We start from the raw sequence: 21,650 nt of genomic DNA on the forward strand, positions 1-21,650 counted from the left end.
TATGTTCCTACTTCTTTTCTCCCATATTGGGCTTTTTCTTCTATCATACTGTCTCCTATGCTTAGGACAGTTTCCTTCTTCACGAAGCATCCCTCCTTCAAATTCCCTTCTTCTCAGAATCCTTTTGTTTACAAAACACCACAGACGTTTATGGTGCTATAGTTTTTAGTCATTATTCTGCATTCAATATTTGGATAGCCCTTTGGAATACCTACCAGTATGAAAAATATCATGAAGTGTCACAAATAGTTTCTGACCTTACCTGCTTTCTGTCTGGAAGCAAGAGTGTAGTCCAACAAGGAAAGGATGATTTGAAGCCTGTTCAAAGACGTGTTTTTCCGTCTGTACCCAATCAATATCCTATTTATAAAAACATCGCAAGCTTAGAAAACAGTGTTCTTCTTTGCATTTCTTAGGTCAAATACTATTTAAAACTGTATCAGTCAGACACACTGAAATGTTTACATCTTGCATCTAGTTTCAGGATAAATTAAGACAGACTTGTATCAATTTACCTCCATGACAAACTTGCAGCCTTATGCATAATATATAGTGTTATTATAGTAAGGTTGCAAATCTAGTTCTTATGGATACTGTGTGCAAGTTCTTTCTAAATGAAGTATTATTTAGTCCATTGATAGAAACATTGCTTACCTCATCATCATTGACTAGTTCTTTTTTCACAACCTTCATTGCATAAATGCGTTCAGTTTTCTTTAATCGAACCAGTAGCACTTTAGCATAACTACCTCTTCCTATAACTCGGAGCAAATCAAAATCTTGAAGGCCCAGACTGGAGGAAGGTTTGCCACTTTCTCTAATACTCATCGCCTATAAATAAAGATTTTAAACACAACTAAGCAACCTTGCCATTATAATAATACATTGGTAACTGCAGATTTTTTTTTTTTTTTAATATTGGGGGTTCAAATAGCTTATTTACTGTGCTGCAGCAGTAATAAAAAGAGGGGTGGGGGGCGATAATTATTAAAGAACAGCTTTGTAGTTTAAAATGCTTAATCTCTCCTTTCAGTTTCATATTGAAGTTTTTCCTGCATATTGAATTCTGTGTCTGAACACAAACTTTGTGTGGACTAACTTGAGTTTGTACATGAGATAAATTAGGTAATCTGTATGTAGGTCGCTTTGTGCTAAGATTTTAAAGTTAGTACTGATATACATTTCCAGACCTTTGAATAGTTAGGTGTACTGCTCTAAAACACTTTACCTCTTTTTCTTCACCAACATGGTCCAAGCTCTCATGACTAGAAGGATTATATGGAATCACTAAAAGAGCAAGCAAAAAAAAATGAAGGTGTTCACTCTATTAAATGAAAGACAGACAGATATTCTCTATTTTTTAAACTTCCGTGCACAAAAATAGAGGATTACAGTGTAGCAGAAAAGATTTCAGCAAATATTCTAAGAAAAATAGAGTATACTGATTTAAAAGTTGGTTTACCAGCTAAAAAGCTTTGGACACTATTTCACCGCCACATTGTTGAAGAATCTCTCATTCATAATTAATACAAGACTCCAAGTTAAAAATTTGAATCTCTAAAACATAGGATAGTTTGCATTATCTAGGCTGATCTCATGCAGTGATTTCTGAAGACAGAGAATGTTAAAGAGAGAAAAAGATGGAGCGTCTGTTAAATTCTGGTTTTACTGGTAAGAATAGTGACTAGATCCAAGTTTGAAAGTGAAGATACCCCTCCAACTTGATTTTTGTATAAAAGACATTGCCATGATGCTAACTACTAGTTAACTTTATTCTCTCCCTATTTTTGTAGAAATCAAACCACACCCACCACATTCTTTTGAAGAGCTACCCTATTTGCAGAGAGGTATAAACCTAAAACATGGGGAAATATTTGTTCTCCATCTTTAAACTTTTGATTTGAACAGCAGGATAGGAGATTAAGGTGTAGTACAAAGATCTGTGCACGTGCATTAAATAAACAGGCTTAAAAACAGGCCTCTTTCCCTAAACAGAAGAGAGTAAGGGATGTTTTCCTTAGCTTTTCAAAATGGGGTCCCCATCAAGTATCAGACTACAAGCTATGATACCTCACACAAATGTACCATGAAGCCAGAGATACACCTGATATACATGGATGATATTTTTGTGCTCTGGACAGATGACAAACTCCCTCAAATTTCCACCACAACTTCAACCACCACCACACATCCACTAAACTCTCTCTGGAACACTCCCACACTAGCATCAAGTTCTTGGAAAACTCAATGAGCTTCAACAACGGAACCATACAGACAGCTATATACAAGAAACCCTCAGATCACCAGACCTACCTTCATAGAGTCAGTAACCAACCCAAACATACCAAGAAATCTGTTATCTACACCCAGGCACTCATACCACAGAATACGCTCTGAGGAGAAAATCCAGGGAATACACCTTAATACACTCAAAACTACCTTTACCAAAAACAAGGACACTCCACTGAAATACCCCAAGACAACCTGCTTCAATTCAGAAATAAAAAACCCTTCCGAATGCACACCCCTAGTTGTCACCTTCCACCCCACACTTGAACCCATATGGGGAAATCAAACAGCTAAAACCCATATATGATGGGAATCCCATCCTGAAAAAAAAATCTCTTTCCTGAACCTCCTCTTCTGGCCTTCAAACAATGCCCCAACCTCATCAGAAGCAAGCTCTCCACAGACCATGACACACTAAGTCAAAGCTGCACCAGGCCCTGCCAGAACAGATGCAAAACCTGCAGATATCACCCCCACCCCCAACACACCTTTCAAGGTCCATGGGTCCTACACATGCCTATCACAACATGACACACCTCATCCAGTGCACTAAATGCCCCAACAACAACTACTCGGGTGAAACCAAACAATCACTGATCTCAAATGAACTATCACAGGAAATGATAAAAGACAACACACACCATATCACCTAAGTGGGTGAACAATTCAGAAATTGATCACTCTGACCTATCAGGCCTCATCCTGAATGGAAAGCCTGCACAACATTTTCAAAAGACAAGCCTGGGAGCTTAAATTCATAACTTTGCTAGACGTTTTGGGAAAAAAAAAAAAAAAACAAAAACGCATGGTTTTAAGACAGCAGATTTATGGCTTATTGCAACAACCTGTAACTAGTTAACCCTCCTTTTTTGTCCTATAACTACAGGGGTGTTAATAGGCCACTTCACCTTCAATGGTCCCTTAGAATATGTGCTAACCACTTATGGTACACTATCTGTTTGATCTTGTATTTAGCTGTAACATTCTAAGGCCAGCTCTACACTACAGACCTACAATCGGTATAACTACTTCGCTCAGGGATGTGAAAAATCCACACCCCTGTGCAATGTAGTTATACAACATAACCCCCTGTGTAGACCGTGCTATGTTGATGGGAGAGCTTCTCCCATCAGCATAGCTACCACCTCTCAGGGAGATGGATTAACTACGCTGACGGGAGAAACTTTCCCATAGGCATAGTAGCATCTTCACTAAAGCGCTACAGTGGTGCAGGTGCACTGGTGTAGCTGTGCTGCTGTTCATGAAGACAATCCCTAAGTACCTTTCCCATACCTGAGGAAGAACTCTGTGTAGCTTGAAAGCCTGTCTCTCAGCAACAGAAGTTAGTCCAATAAAAAAAATATTACCTCACCTACCTTGTGTCTCTAATATCTTGGGATCAACATGGCAACAACACTACATAAAATTATTCTGTTTGTTCACATGAAATGTTTTAAATTATTTAACAAATCATAATTAACTCTGAAATAATATATTAATTCAGTTTAAAGTACTTGAAATTGCAGAAACTTTATATAAAAATACATTTATTCATTCATCTTACCTGGTTCTATGTTATCTGGGTGCACTGATGATTGATCCATAGGTATTACAGGCTCCTACAAAATGTTCACAGTAATGGTTCATTTCTTGCCTATTACAGTTTGTAACAATTAACTATATCTTTAGGACTGAAAATGGAAGAGCAGAGGCATTTGTCCCTTTAAGTCCAAGACTCAGACTCCTTTTCAGACAGAGCCAAGTTTAACTAGGGGACTCCAGTTCCTACTCCTTTCACATTTTACTTAAAAAAAAAAACCAGACTGACTATCATATATGATCTTTATCTGATTAACATATTCTAGTTAAAATTTAAAAGTTAGACTAAGCAGCATCCATATTGGCATAATTCAAATAGTTATCACAGATTGCACAAGGGACCATTGTGATCTAGTCTGATCTCTTGTTCACACAAGCCATAGAACACCCTCAAAATAATTCCAAGACCATATATTTTAGGAAAAAAATCCAATCTTGATTAAAAATTGTCAGTGATGAAGAATCTACAATGAATCTTGATAAATTGTTTGAATGGTTAATTATCCTCACTATAAAAAAAGTACATCAGAAATGCATGAAGGCGGCAACTATTTGGGAACTATTCTATTAATTCTACATAGATCCAGATTTATTCATACTTCAGACAGATACTGAAATCGCAACCCACTCCAGTAGAGAAAAAAAATAGAGCAGTGGGAATGGGATAGACAAGAAAAGTTCAAATGGCCTTACTAGTCATTTGACTAGTTCAGGGATTCCCAAAATACAGCCTGTTGAATTCTTAAGATGTGGCTGTAGTTGTCTCCTTTTTAATTGCAGGGTGAAGACAAACTGATCTGCAATGTTTTGATGATGTCTGACAGGTAATCCTAGTTATCATGATATTATGGGCTAAACATAGTTGACTTGCTGTGTGGCTTTGGCCAAACTGCAACTTCTGGGCCCCAGATTTTCCCATCTGTAAAACTGGAGATCTACTTTCCCACTCAACAGTGATATGTGAGGAACCATTTTTTTCCCCCCATGGCATTTGAAGATGTAGAGCATTATACAAGTAGCATCAATTAAATACAGATACAAGCAACAGGCAGGGATGTACATTTATTTTTGATACATAGATATGCAAGTTGGGTGCAGGTATCAGGCTCCTGTCCAATTGCCACTGAGGTCCTCAGCATTGCAGAGTTTGGGGACCATTTCCCTAGTTACCATTCCACTATGCTATGAAGTTTTATTTCAGAATAGTTACTAGATAATTTCACTTACTGGTTGTAGTGCATGGCGGCCACATTCAATGTTGACAAGTTTGTGGCACTTCTTGTGAACAAGGAGTTTACAGTTGATACACTTATATCCCTGACGCCCCAGGCCCCAAATTCGGTCAGTGCAGATGGCACAATGAGCTCGCTAAGATGACAAATCAACAAAATTCAGATTAAAAATGAACACTAGAAACAGGAAAACAACCAGCAGCATTTTCATTGTTTATATTACAGTAGAACAGTGGTTCTCAACCAGGAGTCCAGGCCCCCGCGGGGGGGCTGTGAGCAGATTTCAGGGGGTCTGCCAAGCAGGGCCAGCATTAGACTTGCTGGGGCCCAGGACAGAAAGCCTAAGCCCCACTGCATGGGGCTGAAGCCTGGGGCCCTGAGTCCTGCACCCAGGTCTGAAGCAGAAGCCTGAGCAATGTAGCTTTGTGGGGGCCCCTGTGGGATGGGGCTCAGGGCAACTGCCCTGTTTGCTACCCCTAACACTGGCCCTGACATTTATATGCAGAAAAAAATAAATAGTTATGACAGGTGGGCAGTGGAGTTTTTATAGCACGTTGTGGGGCGGGAGGGAAGGGGGCTCAGAAAGAAAAAGGTTGGGAGCCTGTGCAGTAGAACACAAACTCCAATTAGGGCCCCATCATACTTGCCACTGTACCCTTAAAAAAAGATGGTCTCTGCAACAAATTGCTTTCAATCTACATATATGACAAGAGAAAACAAGTGATACTCCTGGAGGAATTCTGCACCACTATGCTTAGGAGACAGAGGAAGATGCTGGCAGTTTACGGGAGCTGCCTGAAGTAAACACTGCCGGGAGCCCACACCCTAAACTCCCTCCAACACCTCAACCCCCTGCCCCAGACCTCAGCTCTGTCCCACACCCAAACTTGCTCCCAGAGCCCACACCCCCTCCTGTACTCCAACCCCTTGCCCCAGCCTGGAGCCCCCTCCCACACCCTGAACCCCCTCTGCCCCAGCCCAGAGCCCCCTACTACTCCAAACCCCTCATCCCAGGCCCCACCCTAGAGCCCTCACCCCCTCCTGCACCCCAATCTGCTGCCCCAGCTGGGAGCCCCCTCCTGCACCCTGAACCCCTCATTTCTGGCCCCACTCCGGAGCCTACACCCCCAGCCCATACCTCCCCTTCCACACCCCAACCCCCTGCCCTAGCCTGGAGCCCCCTCCCACACTCAACCCCTCAGCCCCAACCGCTAGCCCCCTCCTGCACCCCTCATCTCTGGCCCCATCCCAGGGACCACACCCCTAGCCAGAGCCCTCACCTCCTCTTGCACCCCAACCCCCTGCCCCAGTCTGGTGAAAATGAGTGAGTGACTGGGGGTGGGGGAGGAGAAGTGAACGGAGGGCGGGGCCTTGAAGAAGGGGTGGGACAAGAATGTTCGGCTTTCTGCAAACAGAAAATTGGCAACTCTACTCCCTTAGCTCCTTCATTATCCTTGACTCCCTTTGCACTGCTTTTGAGGGGTGCAGGAAATACGTTTCTGTACTACAGTTTAAAGGAATTACTACTCAAAGTTCTGTATTAATATGCCTAGTAAGGAAACTGACAAAAAACATTTCCTGAATTTTTGTTGTCTGTATTATTACAGACCTATTTGTTGACAGGTATTCTGAAATAAATTACCAAAATAATTGAAACTGACATTGTATTGTGTTATTTTGACAAACAAAATATGCAGAATTTTAAAATATTGTGTGCAGAATTATTTTTGGTGAAGAATTCCCCCAGGAGTTAAATGGATATAATAGATGAGGAGCACAAGGTAGTAATAAAGCTATTAACATAAGCAGCAGTTTCAGTACACTTAGAGGTGTGTGTAGGAGGGCCTCACAAACTGAGCTTTGGGCAATACCCTCTGGTAGAAACAGGAATAGGACAATCCACAAAATGAACACTAACAAAGCAACTGGGGACAAACAACCATAGAGGAGGCTAGTTAGAGGTCACTCAAGACACTTTGGAAAGAGCTGCTTCAGTGGAACAAAGAGCAGAAACCAGACTTGGAGAGGGTCAAGGAGGGAGTTGGAGAGAAATTCCATGTGTTTGAGTCCAGTGGTGAAGGGGAGAAGATATATTGTCTATGGACCTGTATTATACAAATACTACTCATTACACATTGCAGATTTTCTTACACCATGTTTAAATGTTTTAAACAAGTCTGAAAAAAGTACCTAAAAAGTAAATAATTTCTTACAGTTAACATGACAAATACATGCTTGTTACTTTTGATTCCTCTTACTCCAGCATATGGAGGCTGGGCTCGCTGAACACCTTAGTTCTTACTGGAAAACCATAAAGAGAAATCCCTGTAACACAAGTGACTCAAACTTGTTTGTTCCTAGAGTTCAAAACACTGACAATGCCTATTGGTAGCTCAGTACCCAGAGTGCTCTGCCAGCTCACAGCCATTTAAAATTAGTGCTGGCATCTAACCTCTGCAAACAAAATTAAAAGAATATTGGTGTTACGTACTGTTGAAATAAAATTTTTTGGTGTGCTTTGGATTAAAAAAAATAATCAGTGAATTTGGGTTATAATTTACCTATTTAAGTGTGTAACATTTAAATAGCCCAAGTGGCAAATTTTACTGAAAGCACAGGGTTATCAAAAGACCAAATACTAGAGATTAACCAAAAAAACTACTTACACTATAAACAAAGAAATGAGAGGTGTTGAAGCCAGAAATGTAAACTTGAGTTACTTCTGTATACTTTGTGGTTATCAGAACTTACATAAAAGGAACCACCTTATTTGATACACTGAGGGCAAAGTCCATTTTCTTTAGACAATCAACATTTTAATCTTTGGAGGCAGTAATAGTACAACTACAGAAGAGAAGGCCAGTGCATCAAGGTTTTAACATTCCATTCAACTACCCACGGAAAGTCTTACCCTGTTAAATCGCTTAGCTTGGAAAGTATGACCATTTGCACAATAGAGCTTCCGCCACCGCCGGGCACCGCGACGATAAATAGATTCTAAGATAAGTAAAATACAATTATATCCATGCAAGTGTGAACATTACACCATAACACATTCATGGACACTTTATACACTAATTTACAAATAAAGGGCCCAATCCTGTAAGTCTCTACTCCAGCAGAATTTGATGTCAATGGGAATGTCTTGCCATGAACAGAAACTACAATTTAGGAATCTAAAACCTCTTCACTGACGTGAGTGCTGCCCCCACCAACCAAAACCTCCAAACACTGATGGTAATTACAAATAATTGCTATTGCCTAAAAGCATTCAAGACTGAGCCAAGAGAATGGAGACTGTCCAGGTATTACAAATATTTGAATAAAAAAGCAACTATTTTATTTAAATTGAAAGAATAAAGAGGAGTGCCCTGATTTACACTTTGTTTGCTGCACTATAATCCCCTGATATTTTAGGCCCACAGCTGCCATCACACAATGCATTTTGCACTGGCAGTACCACATTAGGACCACACTGAACGACACAGAACTGCATCTTAAGTTGTTTTTCAAATCCACTTACGTTTGGGAATGCCAGTTTCTAAAAATCTGAGTGATGTCACACTTACCCTCCATGTGTATGGTCAAGCAAATCAAATAAATTTTAAATGGGTTTCATTCATACCAATAGTATGCTTTTTTATAGCTTTAAGCACCCAAGTTAAAGCTGAGGCTTTTCTTAAGAACTAGTAGAGAACTAACAATTAACACTTGGGTAACATGACCTCAAATTTCAAGAGCAGGAGCTGAATTGAATCTATAAATTGACAACCACTGCTGTACCCAGGAAGACAAAAAAAAAAAAAAAAAAAAGACACTTCATTACTGGTGACAAGGACTCCAAAGATCCACCTACAATATTCAACCAGCAAATTGGTAACTGTCCAGGAGAAGCTGACATGTGAAAGAAAATTGTCATGTTAGGGGGCAAGCTGGAGCGAGTAATACAAAGAGGCATGAGTGGTTACAAATGAGGTAAATTCTTATCCAGGAGTGACAAAATACAGCACAACTTTGAGTGTAGCAAGACCTACAATATTAACTCAATGTGCCTTCCAGCACAAAAATTTGAACAAGTTCATGTTGGATGAAAACACGCAACTTGCATCAAGTGGGTTTACTTCTGTTGTAAGGGTCTGAATTGGTTCTCATGAGATTTTCTCAGCACAGGAAGCTAATTGCAAAATACCAGAAACTCTTAGTTTTCTGTAATCTGCGTAGGAATGTGTTTGAAAGTCCCAACCTCTGGGAGACTTGTCTTCTGTGGTGTCAGAGAAAAGGTATCTCACATACCAACACTGCAAGATTCCTCACACTGCCTTATGAACATGACAAGCCTGATCTGGTGGGACCACATCCAAGGATGAATGGGCAGGTCTGCAACCTTAATTTAAGAGCAGCGGTTGAATGCAAACCATTGTAAAATCAAATATATTGGGGAGCATGGGGAAGGAAAGCCTCAGTTGCATAATCCATTCAAAAGTTATCTGGGCAAATCCAATCTTAATCAAAATATTAATTTCAATTGGCACGACGAGGAATTCCCAAGAGTATAATTTAAGAGGTAAACAGTAATTCCGTCTTCCACTATTTCATTGAATTGTAAAGCATTTTCAGCACCATATACAGTTTTCAGAGTCCATGGAAAGACAGCAACGGGAGACCTGAAAGGTGCCTGAAAAGTAGTTTGATTTTTGGCCATTTCAGCTAATAAGATTGGACAGCACTGTTAGTCATCATGGCTATCCACCTTTGCGGAAAACCGGATAGCCTGTCGAGAAGAGTAATAGCCACATTTCCGTTTCAATTTCTTAGGTTCTATATCAAAGCTTATCAAGAGAAAAATAAAAAGCTACTATTTTAATCAGTTCAGCTTATGTTCTGGGATAACCATACAATGACCATTTACAGAAAGTATTTCCTTTACAAAAATGCCTACTTACTATCTTCTCCTGGACAAGGCATGCCAGGCCTTTCTGGTACACAAGGGAACACTGTAAGGTAAAGAGTAATGCTTCAGATTGATCTTTTACTTCAGATATAAAGATACATTTTCAAAATATACAACAGATACGAAAAGCACTTGTATCATCTGGGAAGAAAGCAGATGTCAAGGTCAATGAAAGATCTATGATGTAAAGCCAATGAGGTTCCTTGAAAAAGGTTCTTTTAAACAGCTGCTCAAGAGGTCTCCTGCATTCCATAAGCCAACCTGTACTGAATTAGTTCACTGCAGACCTCTTGCTATGCTAGAGGCTAGGCTTAAACAAAGAACTGGAGACAGGAACTCCCACATTCTAAGACTATCCTGACTTCTTCTGTGACCTTCGGCAAATAATAAGAATTCTGGCTTCATTTCCGCATGTAAAATGTGGATTACGATACTTCTCACAAGAACATGAATGATTAATGCAAGTTTGTTCATCTGATTATTATCACGGACACAAAAACTGGCTTCAAGTACTCATCAGAAGAGCTTTATTGCTACCAAATCTATAGATCAGACTTTTTCTATAAGATTAAGTACATTTTAACATTTTTGATGGCTACTTCTCAACTCATTTTTAGTCATAGCGTCCATGTGACAGCTACAGCAGTTGCCTACATGGCAAAGTAATATTATGAAATTGTTTAGTGTATTTTTACATGTCAAATAAGGTAACTGAGCAACAGTAACTGAAAAGCCAGCACCATGTAACCAGCAAGCTCTCTAAAGACCACCCGCAGGCCACGGACCCGAGCTCAGGGACCTCAACCATAAATACCCCACGTTATAGAATCATAGACTTTAAGGTCAGACGAGACCATTATGATCATCTAGCTTAACCTCCTGCACAATACAGGCCAAAGAATCTCACCCACCCACTCCTGCAACAAACCCCTAACCTATGTCTGAGCTACTAAAGTCCTCAAATTGTGGTTTAAAGACTTCAAGGTGCAGAGAATCCTCCAGCAAGTGATCCATGCCCCACGCTGCAGAGGAAGGCGAAAAACCCTCAGGGCCTCTGCCAATCTGCCGTGGAGGAAAATTCCTTCCAGACCCCAAATATGGCAATCAGCTAAACCCTGAGCAGGTGGGCAAGACTTACCAGCCAGACACCCAGGAAAGAATTTTCAGATCCCACCCCATCTAACATCCCATCACAGGCCATTGGGCATATTTACTGCTAATAGTCAAAGATCAATTGCCAAAATTAGGCTATCCCATCATACCATCTCCTCCATAAACGTATCAAGCTTAGTCTTGAAGCCAGATAGGTCTTTTGCCCCCACTGCTCCCCTTGGAAGGCTGTTCCAGAACTTCACCCCTCTGATGGTTAGAAACCTTTGTCTAATTTCAAGTCTAAACTTCCTGGTGGTGAGTTTATATCCATTTGTTCTTGTGTCCACATTGTTACTGAGCTTAAATAATTCCTCTCCCTCCGCTGATATATTTATAGAGAGCAATCAAATCTCCCCTCAGCCTTCTTTTGGTTAGGCTAAACAAGCCAAGCTCTTTGAGTCGCCTTTCATAAGACAGGTTTCCTATTCCTCAGATCATCCTGGTAACCCTTCTCTGTACCTGTTCCAATTTGAATTCATCCTTCTTAAACATCGGAGACCAGAACTGCACACAATATTCCAGATGAGGTCTCACCCCTGCCTTGTATAACGGTACTAACACCTCCTTATCTCTACTGGAAATACCTCGCCTGATGCATCCCAAGACCACATTGCTTTTTTCACAGCCATATCACATTGGTGGCTCATAGTCATCCTGTGATAAACCAATACTCCGAGGTCCTTCTCGTCCTCTGTTACTTCCAAGTGATGCATCCCCAGCTTATAACAAAAATTTTTTGTTATTAATCCCTAAATGCATGACCTTGTACTTTTCACTATTAAATTTCATCCTATTACTATTAGTCCAGTTTACAAGGTCATCCAGATCTTCCTGTATGATATCCCGGTCCTTCTCTGTATTGGCAATACCTCCCAGCTTTGTGTCATCCACAAACTTTGTTAGCACATTCCCACTTTTTGTGCCAAGGTCAGTAATAAAAAGATTAAATAAGATTGGTCCCAAAACCAATCCCTGAGGAACTCCACTAGTAACCTCCTTCCAGCCTGACAGTTCACCCTATGGTGCTTTAATAACCAGGCATTTATGGTCTTGCCTACACTAGTACTTTTCACAGTTTGCCTAGCGCCCAGGACTCTCCACTGGAAATAGTAACAGAGGAAGCACTAGTGTAGACCACTGAGTAGAGTTAGACATGGTGCTAGTTTAAATCACTTCAACCTGTCACAACTGAAATGGAGTCAAGGCAGAAGTGAAAGCATATTACGGCAGTGGTTCTCAACCAGGGATACATGTACTTCTGGGGGTATGCCATCTCATCTAGGTATCTGCCTAGTTTTACAACAGGCTACATAAAAAGTACTAGTGAAGTCAGTACAAACTAAAATTTTATACTGACTTGTTTATATTGCTCCATATACTATATAGTGAAATTGTAAGTACAATATTTATGCCAATTGATTTTATAATTATATGATAAAAATGAGAAAGTAAGCAATTTTTCAGTAATAGTGTGCTGAGACACTTTTGTATTTTTATGTTTTATTTTGTAAGCAAGTAGTTTAAGTGAGGTGAAACTCGGGAGTACCCAAGATAAATCAGACTCCTGAAAAAGAGTACAGTAGTCTGGAAAGGATGAGAGCCATTGTATTACAGTATGTCACCATGTATGCAAAGACTTGGGTAATGATCTATTTGAACTAAGTAGAAACTAGAAGGGATCCGGAGAAGTCCTCAAGTCCAGCTCTTTACATTCAGGCAGGACTAATTAAACCTAGACCATCCCTGAAAGTTTCTTAAAAACCGTCAATGATGGGGATTCCACAACTTCCCCAGAAGCCTATTCCAGAGCTTAACTACACTTATGGTTCGCAATTTCCTAATAGCTAACCAAAAATTCCCTTGCTGCAGATTAAGCCCATTACTTCTTGGCCTACAGACACTCTCAGAAGTGAATGCCAGATACTACATTAAATACATGGAATTTTCGCTCTTCCCCCATGCCTTCCCACAGTGAAGATAGTTAACATTAGGAATTCTGTCCTAGGAGGTAGAAAGATCCATCATTTTAGGAATCTTGAAAAACGAAACAGTAATTAGGTCAACAGCAATAACCAAGTATGACTGGAGTTAGAAGTTATGATTCTTGCTCATGTGCACAGAAATAAATTGATTCCCAAATCCAGGACTGTGAAGGTATTTTCCCCTCCTTCCAAGCAGACTGGCACTGAATTTTGGGGCTGTCTCACTTTCACTGAAGCACGGGCCAAATATTCTGTGGCACACACTATCATCGTTTCTCTGGTGACCCATCACTTTCCGAAGAATTTCAAGTTTAACAAAAAGATAGCTCCATCCACAGTCCCAAACTAAGTGAAATTTGTTTTTCCTAATAATACAACCCCTACTCTAAAGCACTGAACAGGAAACATATGTTAGGACATTGCATGATATACATCTCTCAGTCTCCTGTGACTATAAACAGGCAAGCAGTGGTGATGGCCAGACCCTTCCATCCTTCATTTTGGTGTATTTAATGTAATACAAGGAGAAGTATGTATCCTCCAATTAAGGAAGTGCTGACATACTACGATGGGAGTCTGGGGCAGTTTTTTTGCCATGAGGCCACTGAATGTTTTTTGCCATATGAGGCTTTGATGTTTGGGATGGAGAGACAGAGAAAAAAGTGCAAAATAGAGAAGGATCCTCAATATTCAGATATTATGAGATAGGCCATAAAGTATCAACGTATACAGAAAAAAAATATGTACTGGCCCATGGGTGTAAGGAGAAAGACAGAAAGTTCTATCCTACCATGAATTAGAAGCTCTGAATCCTTGTTTAGTTCATACAACCGAAAGGCTTCCTCTAACTCCAGCTGAGAAGAAACTGTGCATGGGTCTCCTAAAAAAAGAATCAATTCAATTTGAGAATACAGCATTGTGACGGAGTCCTCCCAAGACTAGCGACACTTAATTTTAAATCACAGTAATACTATGAATATTTATGCTAGTATCTAGAAATATTAATATTGAGGCTGCTAATATTAATCAACAGTCATCCTGAAAGAATCATATTCCAGAGACACCATCTGAACTCCCTCCAGGATAAAGACGACGACAAGACCTTTTTACTCAGTAACTATTTTGATTTACAAGTCTTTACACATATGACCTGTTATCACACCAATTTAGACTGGGTAGGACTAAATGTGAGCTACAGATCTAAGGGCGTGTCTACACTATGCATTAGTGCGTACCAGCTGGGATGAAAACTTCAGTGTGCACCAGTGTGTCATGCACTAAGTGTACATGTGGGCCCTGCTGTTGTGCACTAAAAAGTTCCCTAGTGTGCACTGATGTAGTCATGTTTCAAACAGCACTGGCACTGTGTAGACAAACTTCTTTCTAAACATCATGCTGTTCTTGCACATACATCTAGTATCTATGATGCTAGAAAAGATTATTGTAGTTGTAGCACAGCATTACTTTCAAGGGAGCTATGAATCGCATGGGAAGGCTGTCTGCTATCTCTAAATCTTTCTTCAACAAATTAGTTCAATCTGGAAAAAAAGAAGATTCTCCTACAGCAGGTATGTGCACTTCCAACTTCCATCAGAATCAGGACTGCCTCAGCCTCAAAAGGGATGCCCAGTAAGAGGCAGGCACACTAAAGCTCTCAAATATTGAGTGGTTTTGGGGTTCATGAGCCTGAGTAGGTACTACTTCACCACATGAGATTATTAAGATTTCGCTCAAGATTTCACACACATTCTAATATTTCATAAATGCACAATGTTAAAACTGGGTTCACTTTGCCTTTATATTTTCTCCATCCTTCCTACCAGACACAAAACCTTAAAGTGAAGAGGAAAAAAAAGGCAGCTAATACTCTAGTACTTTCCTCAAATTAACCTGGATAAAGATATAAAACGAATGATAGTCTTAAACTCAAAATCTGAAGGATGATAAATATGTAGTTGTTCTCCTCTCCCCCCTACCCCTTGGCCCACAAGGGACTATTCGCCCTAACTTTTGCAGCATGAATCACAGCTGAATGGGGATGTCATAACAGACCTGACCATTTTTTACCTTACATTTACCTACAGAAAATGTGGATTTGACTATATTTTAATTTTCGTTCTCATGATCATGTGATTTTATCACTGATATCGCATGTAACGTTCCAACCCTTCGCAATTTTTGTTGTTAGATGATCACCTACTAAAATGTTTTGGCACCAGGTATAAACTTCCTCTTTCCTGCCAGCTATGATTTGTCAAGACTAAAATAATTTATATTCTCTTTAAAGCCAGATTGTCACGTCTCACTACATCCAATGTGAGAAATTAGTTCCTTTGTGGGACATGCATAAATGCATGTGCTCCAGAGGCTTAAAAAAAGGAACTATTTTTATTCAATTGTGCTGCAATATCAAACCAAACCAGTTTTTCTACCACCAAACAGGAACAGAGAACTGTGGCACAGGTTTCAAAAATACAAGAAGAGAATGGGCAGATGCTATTAAATATCTCTAAGGAGATTTAATGCCTATAATGCTTCTGATAGATGGTAAATGTTTCATTCTCAAAACCTGTACTAATAGCTTTTTCTAGGTGTGCCAGGAAAATACGTGCTGTTCTCCCCACCACATTCACACACAATCTTTCCTTTAAACTTTAAGATGAACAATAAAAATGTTTATTCACAAAAGAGCATAGCGACTTACTGCACCACAACATAAATAGGTCACCCATCCACTTGTATACACCCAAGGTCTAGAGTGAGAGGCTAACAGAGCATTAACAGTGAGTAAATTTTTCTGAAAAATTATGCTAGCTCTGACATGACCTACACATTTCAGCTGTGCGCTCCCAACATTAAGAATCATGGCAGGTTATTCAATTAAGTGCTATTAGATAAATAGAGGAAATCTCGTAAGAGCACATGAACAAAGCCATAAAGGGAGGAAAAAAAGGAGATGGATTTTACAGGGAATAAGCAGCAAGTATCCTTTCAGGAGTAACATCAACATTTGCTGTTTTGCATGCATTCAAAGAAAGTTGGAAGTAATGAATTGTATAATAGTATGCATGTGTGAAAAACACAGAAGTTACAATACATCAAGCTTTTTATTTTACAAGCGCTAAAAAAATTAGACCTAGTAACAAACAAAGGAAAAATCACATAAGAGAGTGTGACTCAAAACTGTTTACTCAGGCAGTTTTAAGCCATAGTTTCACTGCTTGCTTATTAAACGCCATATTTCCTGTATTATATTCCCAAGAAGCACGAATAATTTAGTCTAGTGAGCTGTAGCCCACGAAAGCTTATGCTCAAATAAATTAGTTAGTCTCTAAGGTGTCACAAGTCCTTTTCTTTTTTCTAAAATAATTGAAACTAAAAGCATGTGCATTATAAGCTGTCAGTTTACATACTAGTAGTATAAACAAGCTGTATTGAGGATATTTTAAAAAAAGCTTTGGGAAAGGAATTTTTGTGCAATAAACTAAATTACAAGTTTCTAGGAAAACTAACCTGACTAAGGGTTTTCTTTGGCAGGCAGGCAGGCAAACAATGTATACTGAAGAGCTATACTTAGTACATATGGGTGGGATTTTCAAACGCAATCAGCATGGGATGAACTTTGCTCCCAGTGAAGTCAGTGGTCAGGCCAATGCTGAATGCTTTTGAAAAAATCCCACCATATGAAACTAAAAGATTTCAACATAACCACAGCACTATTAATAAGCCCAATTTTTCACCCTTCTCTAACTTAGGATAGGGCAAAAGACCGCTGGCAGAAAATACCGATATTACAATTCAGATTGAGTACAAAAATTAAGTTCCAAGAAAATTCCTTATATGCAGAAGTTAAACTATTCCCTTTGCACATTTCAAAAAAAAAAGAAAAATTACGGTTTTATAGGCCCTCTCTTCAAAACGGAAATATCATCTATTTAGTTTGTACATACAGCTGTAGATATTTGTGCACAGAGTCAGTTTCTCTTTAAAAAGAAAACAGAAAATTATTTGTAGTCATAGTCACTAGTGTCCATCCCCAGCATGCACTCGTAACAAACTTTCCACATCAGTATAATGGTAAAGGTATACTACTCCTCTACAAGTCGGCTCCTCGGAAAGATGTATGTGCTGAACTGTTACTACTGTTCCTTCCTTCTACAGCACCACTCTTCTCCCCTGAAGAAATAAGGTTTTGAATCAAGGGGTCTGACTGACAGCTCACAGAAAACAATGGGGGGGGTCACTTCAATAGGATTTGATATGTTGCATTAAGATAGTGTGAATAAGATGCTTAAGTGCATTTCCATAGTTTAAGACTAGGGTTGGAGGAAGGAAGGGTGGGTAGGTTCTGCAACATTTGACTCTAGTGGTAGCTATGAATAAGGTTACTATGTTTTTTGTTTTGAACTAATTATTTAGTATAGAATCCAGATACCACCATTATGGATGTTTTATAAATAAATACTTTCAGTAAGAAAATAAGTTTACAGAGAAAAGGGAGGACTGGTTGTCGTCTGAACTCAGTTACACCTTCTCAATTTATGTAGGAGAAGGATGGAAATCTAAATTACCACAAGACAAAACTATATGATGTCACTTTACCTTCTTCATCAATCCATTTCATAGTGAAGAGTTGTTCATTGTCAAAGAAGCACAGGTCTCGAACCTTATTACACAGTCCTTCAAATGAGATGGAAGGTTCAAAATAGGTTATCATGATGTCCCTGAATGAGAAATAAATTTAACAAAATTATTCAAACTCAGAAACTACAATGTTGTATGCAGGACTACAGAGTTATTCATTTCCTGAACTCTACTGCTTGGTTTGCCAATGCCAAAAAAAGTCTTCCAAAAAAAGTTCATCATCCTAAAGTACTTCCTTGTACTCTTATCTGTTTTAATCCATGTGTAACATGAATACACCAGTGCTAGGGAAATAATTTGGCCTTTGTAAGCCATTAAAACAGAATTAATAAGCACTCCAGTTTATTTTCTGCAATTTAGAACCTGGGCTTCAAATGATTTTATTACCTGTTTGAAAACTGGAAGAGTAATCATCTACTTTTGAAAGATTAAGATGTATGGCCCTATGCTACATCATTCCAACATGCATGCTACATCATGAAAACACCAATCACTTATCAACAGGACAGATTTTAGCTATATATGCAAGTAACCAGTACCAAGAGAAGCTCTGGGAAGAGGGAAATGCTACAATTTATAGCTAGAAAGAAAAAAAATTCTGTTAAGGTTAGTTAAGCAGTACATAAGAAGCTTTTTTGTTTCATGAATGTATATTATAGTGAAATAAAATCAAATAATTCTTTCTGCAACAAATGTGCAACAAGCTATGAAATCTTCATATAGTCTGTATATGTACATAGCAATTGACAAGACAGAAGAAATCATTGCCCCCTTTTTGAGCTAATACTGACAGATGAAACAAAACATTAACAGTTCCAGTAATAACTGGGCAGGAGGCCAGCAAAGGAAGGATTCATGAAGTAAGTGGGTTCTAAGAAGGTATCTGAAATGGATAATCTATCAAATAGGTGGGAAACCAGCTCCAACTATTGGAAGCAGCGGGGGGGGGGGAGAGGGGGGGGAAGAGAGCATGAAGCAGTGAAGCAAAGAACAGGAACACAGATGGAGGAACAAAAAAAAAAAAAAAAAAGTGTGTTTCGGGAGAAAGGGGAGTAGCAGGAAAAAGAAGAAAGAAAAAAATTACATGAGCCATTGACAGTGAAGAACAGGGGTAGGAAACAATGGTGGTACCATAACAAAGCTCTACATGCAATCCCAGAGAAGCCAAGTATTTTTATTAAAATGACAAGCAGCTAATAGCACCGCCACAATTTATGTTTGTGGTTGATGGTTTCTATATATTAATGATCTAACATGACCTTTTTAAGCCATCACCTTCTGCCACCCTTTTTCTGCCTTGTTTAGACCTTAAACTCTTCACGATGGGAACAATCTATGGTACTTAGCACAACGTGGCCCTAGTCTGAGGGCTTGTCTCCCCAGAAAAGTTATACTGTTACAAAGTAGGGTGTGTATTTACCAATGAACTTATGCCGGTATAATTGCTTGAGTGGACACACTTACTCTGGTATAAAACAGTGTGCCCTTTTTTGGTTTAAAGTTATGTCCTTTCAGAAGCAGTTTAAAGTACTCTAGAATAAGACTGGCTTTTTTCAGTTCAGATCTATACTGATATAACCAGGACTTAAATTCAGCCAGAGCTGTTCGAAGCGCAGCTCCAGTAAATATTTTCAAACCTTAACTCCAGCCTGATGCTGTGTGGTGTAAACCAGCGCTTCTCAATCTGCGGCCCTCTTGGGGTCCATGAGCCAGTTTCAGGGGGCCATGGGGCAGAAGCCCAGAGCCCCGCTGCCCCATAGTTGAAGCCCGGAGCTCCACCACAGGGCAGGAGCCCTTAGCCCCCCTCTCCTCCAGCCCAGCAGCTGAAACCCGGAGGCCACCCTGACACCAGTGGGCCCTGGAGTTTTTAATAGCATGTTGGAGTGTGGGACAGAGAGTCTCAAAAAGAAAAAGATTGAGAACCCCTGGTATAAGCAATACAAAATGCATCTTTAATAAAAATTATGCAACAATTTATTTTCATGGTAATTATGACAAATTAACAGTTATATACTGTACATGGAGAGCAGGAGGAGCCCTTCATAGGCTGGCAGACCACAGATATGGGTGGCTGACAGAATGTAAACTACCACACCTTTCTGATGTAATCAATGAGGGCAAAAGTCAGTGGGTAATCGCATCTGACTTGCATGTGTGGTTAATATCTGTGTACAGTACTCAATTTTCCAACATGAATCAAAAAAAATAAACGCACTATATTTTTCTACAAGAAAGAGGAAACTGTCTGATTAGGAGGAGAGTGGGGAAGTTGTTCATCAAGATGAAGAAACAGCACAGAGTATCCCTGAAGAGCAAGAACAACACTATGACGCACAGGAATGGGGCAGGAGTGACCTATCGCTGTGTTGGTTAGACAGCCAAGAGAAAGAATTGGGGAGGGGAGGATAAACCCATGACGAAATGTTAGAAAAAAGATTAACTGGGTTGCAGCATCTAAACAAAAGTACAGTTTTCAGAGCTATGAGCAGAAATCATGGCTTGAAGATTGGGCTAATTCTTATATTTCAAGCTATGGGGACAGAAAATTAAAACAAATGAAGCCTCTGTGCTCATATCTTTTTCCTCAAAGTCTCAGTCACAAAGTCAAAGAAAGTATTCACAGTGAGGCAGAGAAAGATAAATTGATAGCATGCCAAGTGCAAGGGCAGTCGCAACATACTGAACCAACTTGCAAAGTATTCCATACTGCGTACAAACTGGTAAAACAAAATTGTCCCTCCTATAATTCTGAAACAAATTGACCTGCAGAAGTTAAACAGACTAAATATGGGGCAAATTCTCCATTCAAATGTCACCTGCATTAGCATACAGCAGCACGTTGTGGAGGAAATGAAGAAAAAATATTTTAAAATATAGTATCTTGTAAGTTCAAAAATCGCAGTAATGATTGATGAGTCAACTACTTTGAGCCAAGCTTACACTGTTAGCATCTACATATGATTTGCAACAGAGGAGATGGAGCAGCCTATGAATGTGTTTTGTTGACCTAATTGAGCTTCTAGCCACTGATGCCTCAACCATTGCCAGAATCTTACTCCAAAAATTGGATGCAGTGGGATTCACAGAGGCTTACCTAAAGGAGCACTTGATGGCTCTTGCTTGTGATGGAGCTGCAGTTATGCTAGGTCAGAAAAGTGGAGTGGCTACTCTGATACAGCTGCATTTTCCTGAATTGTCTTGCACTGCTCTGCCCTGCCCTGAACACTCTGTTCACATCGCCGTGCCGGATATTCATGGAGTCAACCACTTTAAAGTGTTTATGGACAAACTGTACTCTCTACTATGCCCCCCCTAAAAGTGCAAAGGAACTTCAAGAATGTGCGGCAACTTTGCATGTAGAAATCTTGAAAATTGGGCCCGTTCTGGGAACATGGTGGGTTGCATCAAGTAGCCGTGCAGTGAAAGCGATCTGGAAGAATTACAGTCTCTTTTTTCACTTAGAGCAGCAGAAGCACAAAGTAAAGGAAAAAAAAGACACGCTCAGCAGACTCCAGAAATACTTGACATCTACATAATTTGTACTCAACCTGGGCATATTTTCTGACGCTCTACAAGAGTTTGTGGAACTGTCACTTGAGCTACAGTCCATGGAAATCAACATCCAGACTGCACAAGACAAAACTCTGAGGTAGATTTGTGTTTTTGAGCAGAGACTGCAAGCACCAGGGGAGCAAGAGAGGCTTGCCTGAGAAGCTGAAGCTGTGATGGAATTTCAAGACATCACATCAACCAACCAATCCCAATTCTACAGAAGTTTGCAGCATAGGCTCATAGACAAAA

General features: G+C 39.7%; 1 protein-coding gene across 1 annotated transcript in view; it reads right to left on the bottom strand.

The window, feature by feature from the left end:
• PRKCI (protein kinase C iota) overlaps positions 1–21,650 on the bottom strand; it is a 44,266-nt gene that overhangs the window by 15,868 nt on the left and 6,748 nt on the right. Inside the window, exons 2-10 of the mRNA XM_037908423.2 lie at positions 17,808–17,929; positions 13,996–14,085; positions 10,064–10,114; positions 8,032–8,117; positions 5,116–5,256; positions 3,854–3,908; positions 1,229–1,287; positions 655–831; positions 263–360 (exon numbers count right to left, since the gene is read on the bottom strand). Of these exons, the coding sequence (XP_037764351.1) occupies positions 263–360; positions 655–831; positions 1,229–1,287; positions 3,854–3,908; positions 5,116–5,256; positions 8,032–8,117; positions 10,064–10,114; positions 13,996–14,085; positions 17,808–17,929 (879 nt within the window). The remainder of the gene's footprint in view (positions 1–262; positions 361–654; positions 832–1,228; positions 1,288–3,853; positions 3,909–5,115; positions 5,257–8,031; positions 8,118–10,063; positions 10,115–13,995; positions 14,086–17,807; positions 17,930–21,650) is intronic.

Source organism: Chelonia mydas, chromosome 9 (assembly GCF_015237465.2).
Source record: "Chelonia mydas isolate rCheMyd1 chromosome 9, rCheMyd1.pri.v2, whole genome shotgun sequence".
Classification (NCBI taxonomy): Eukaryota; Metazoa; Chordata; order Testudines; family Cheloniidae; genus Chelonia; species Chelonia mydas.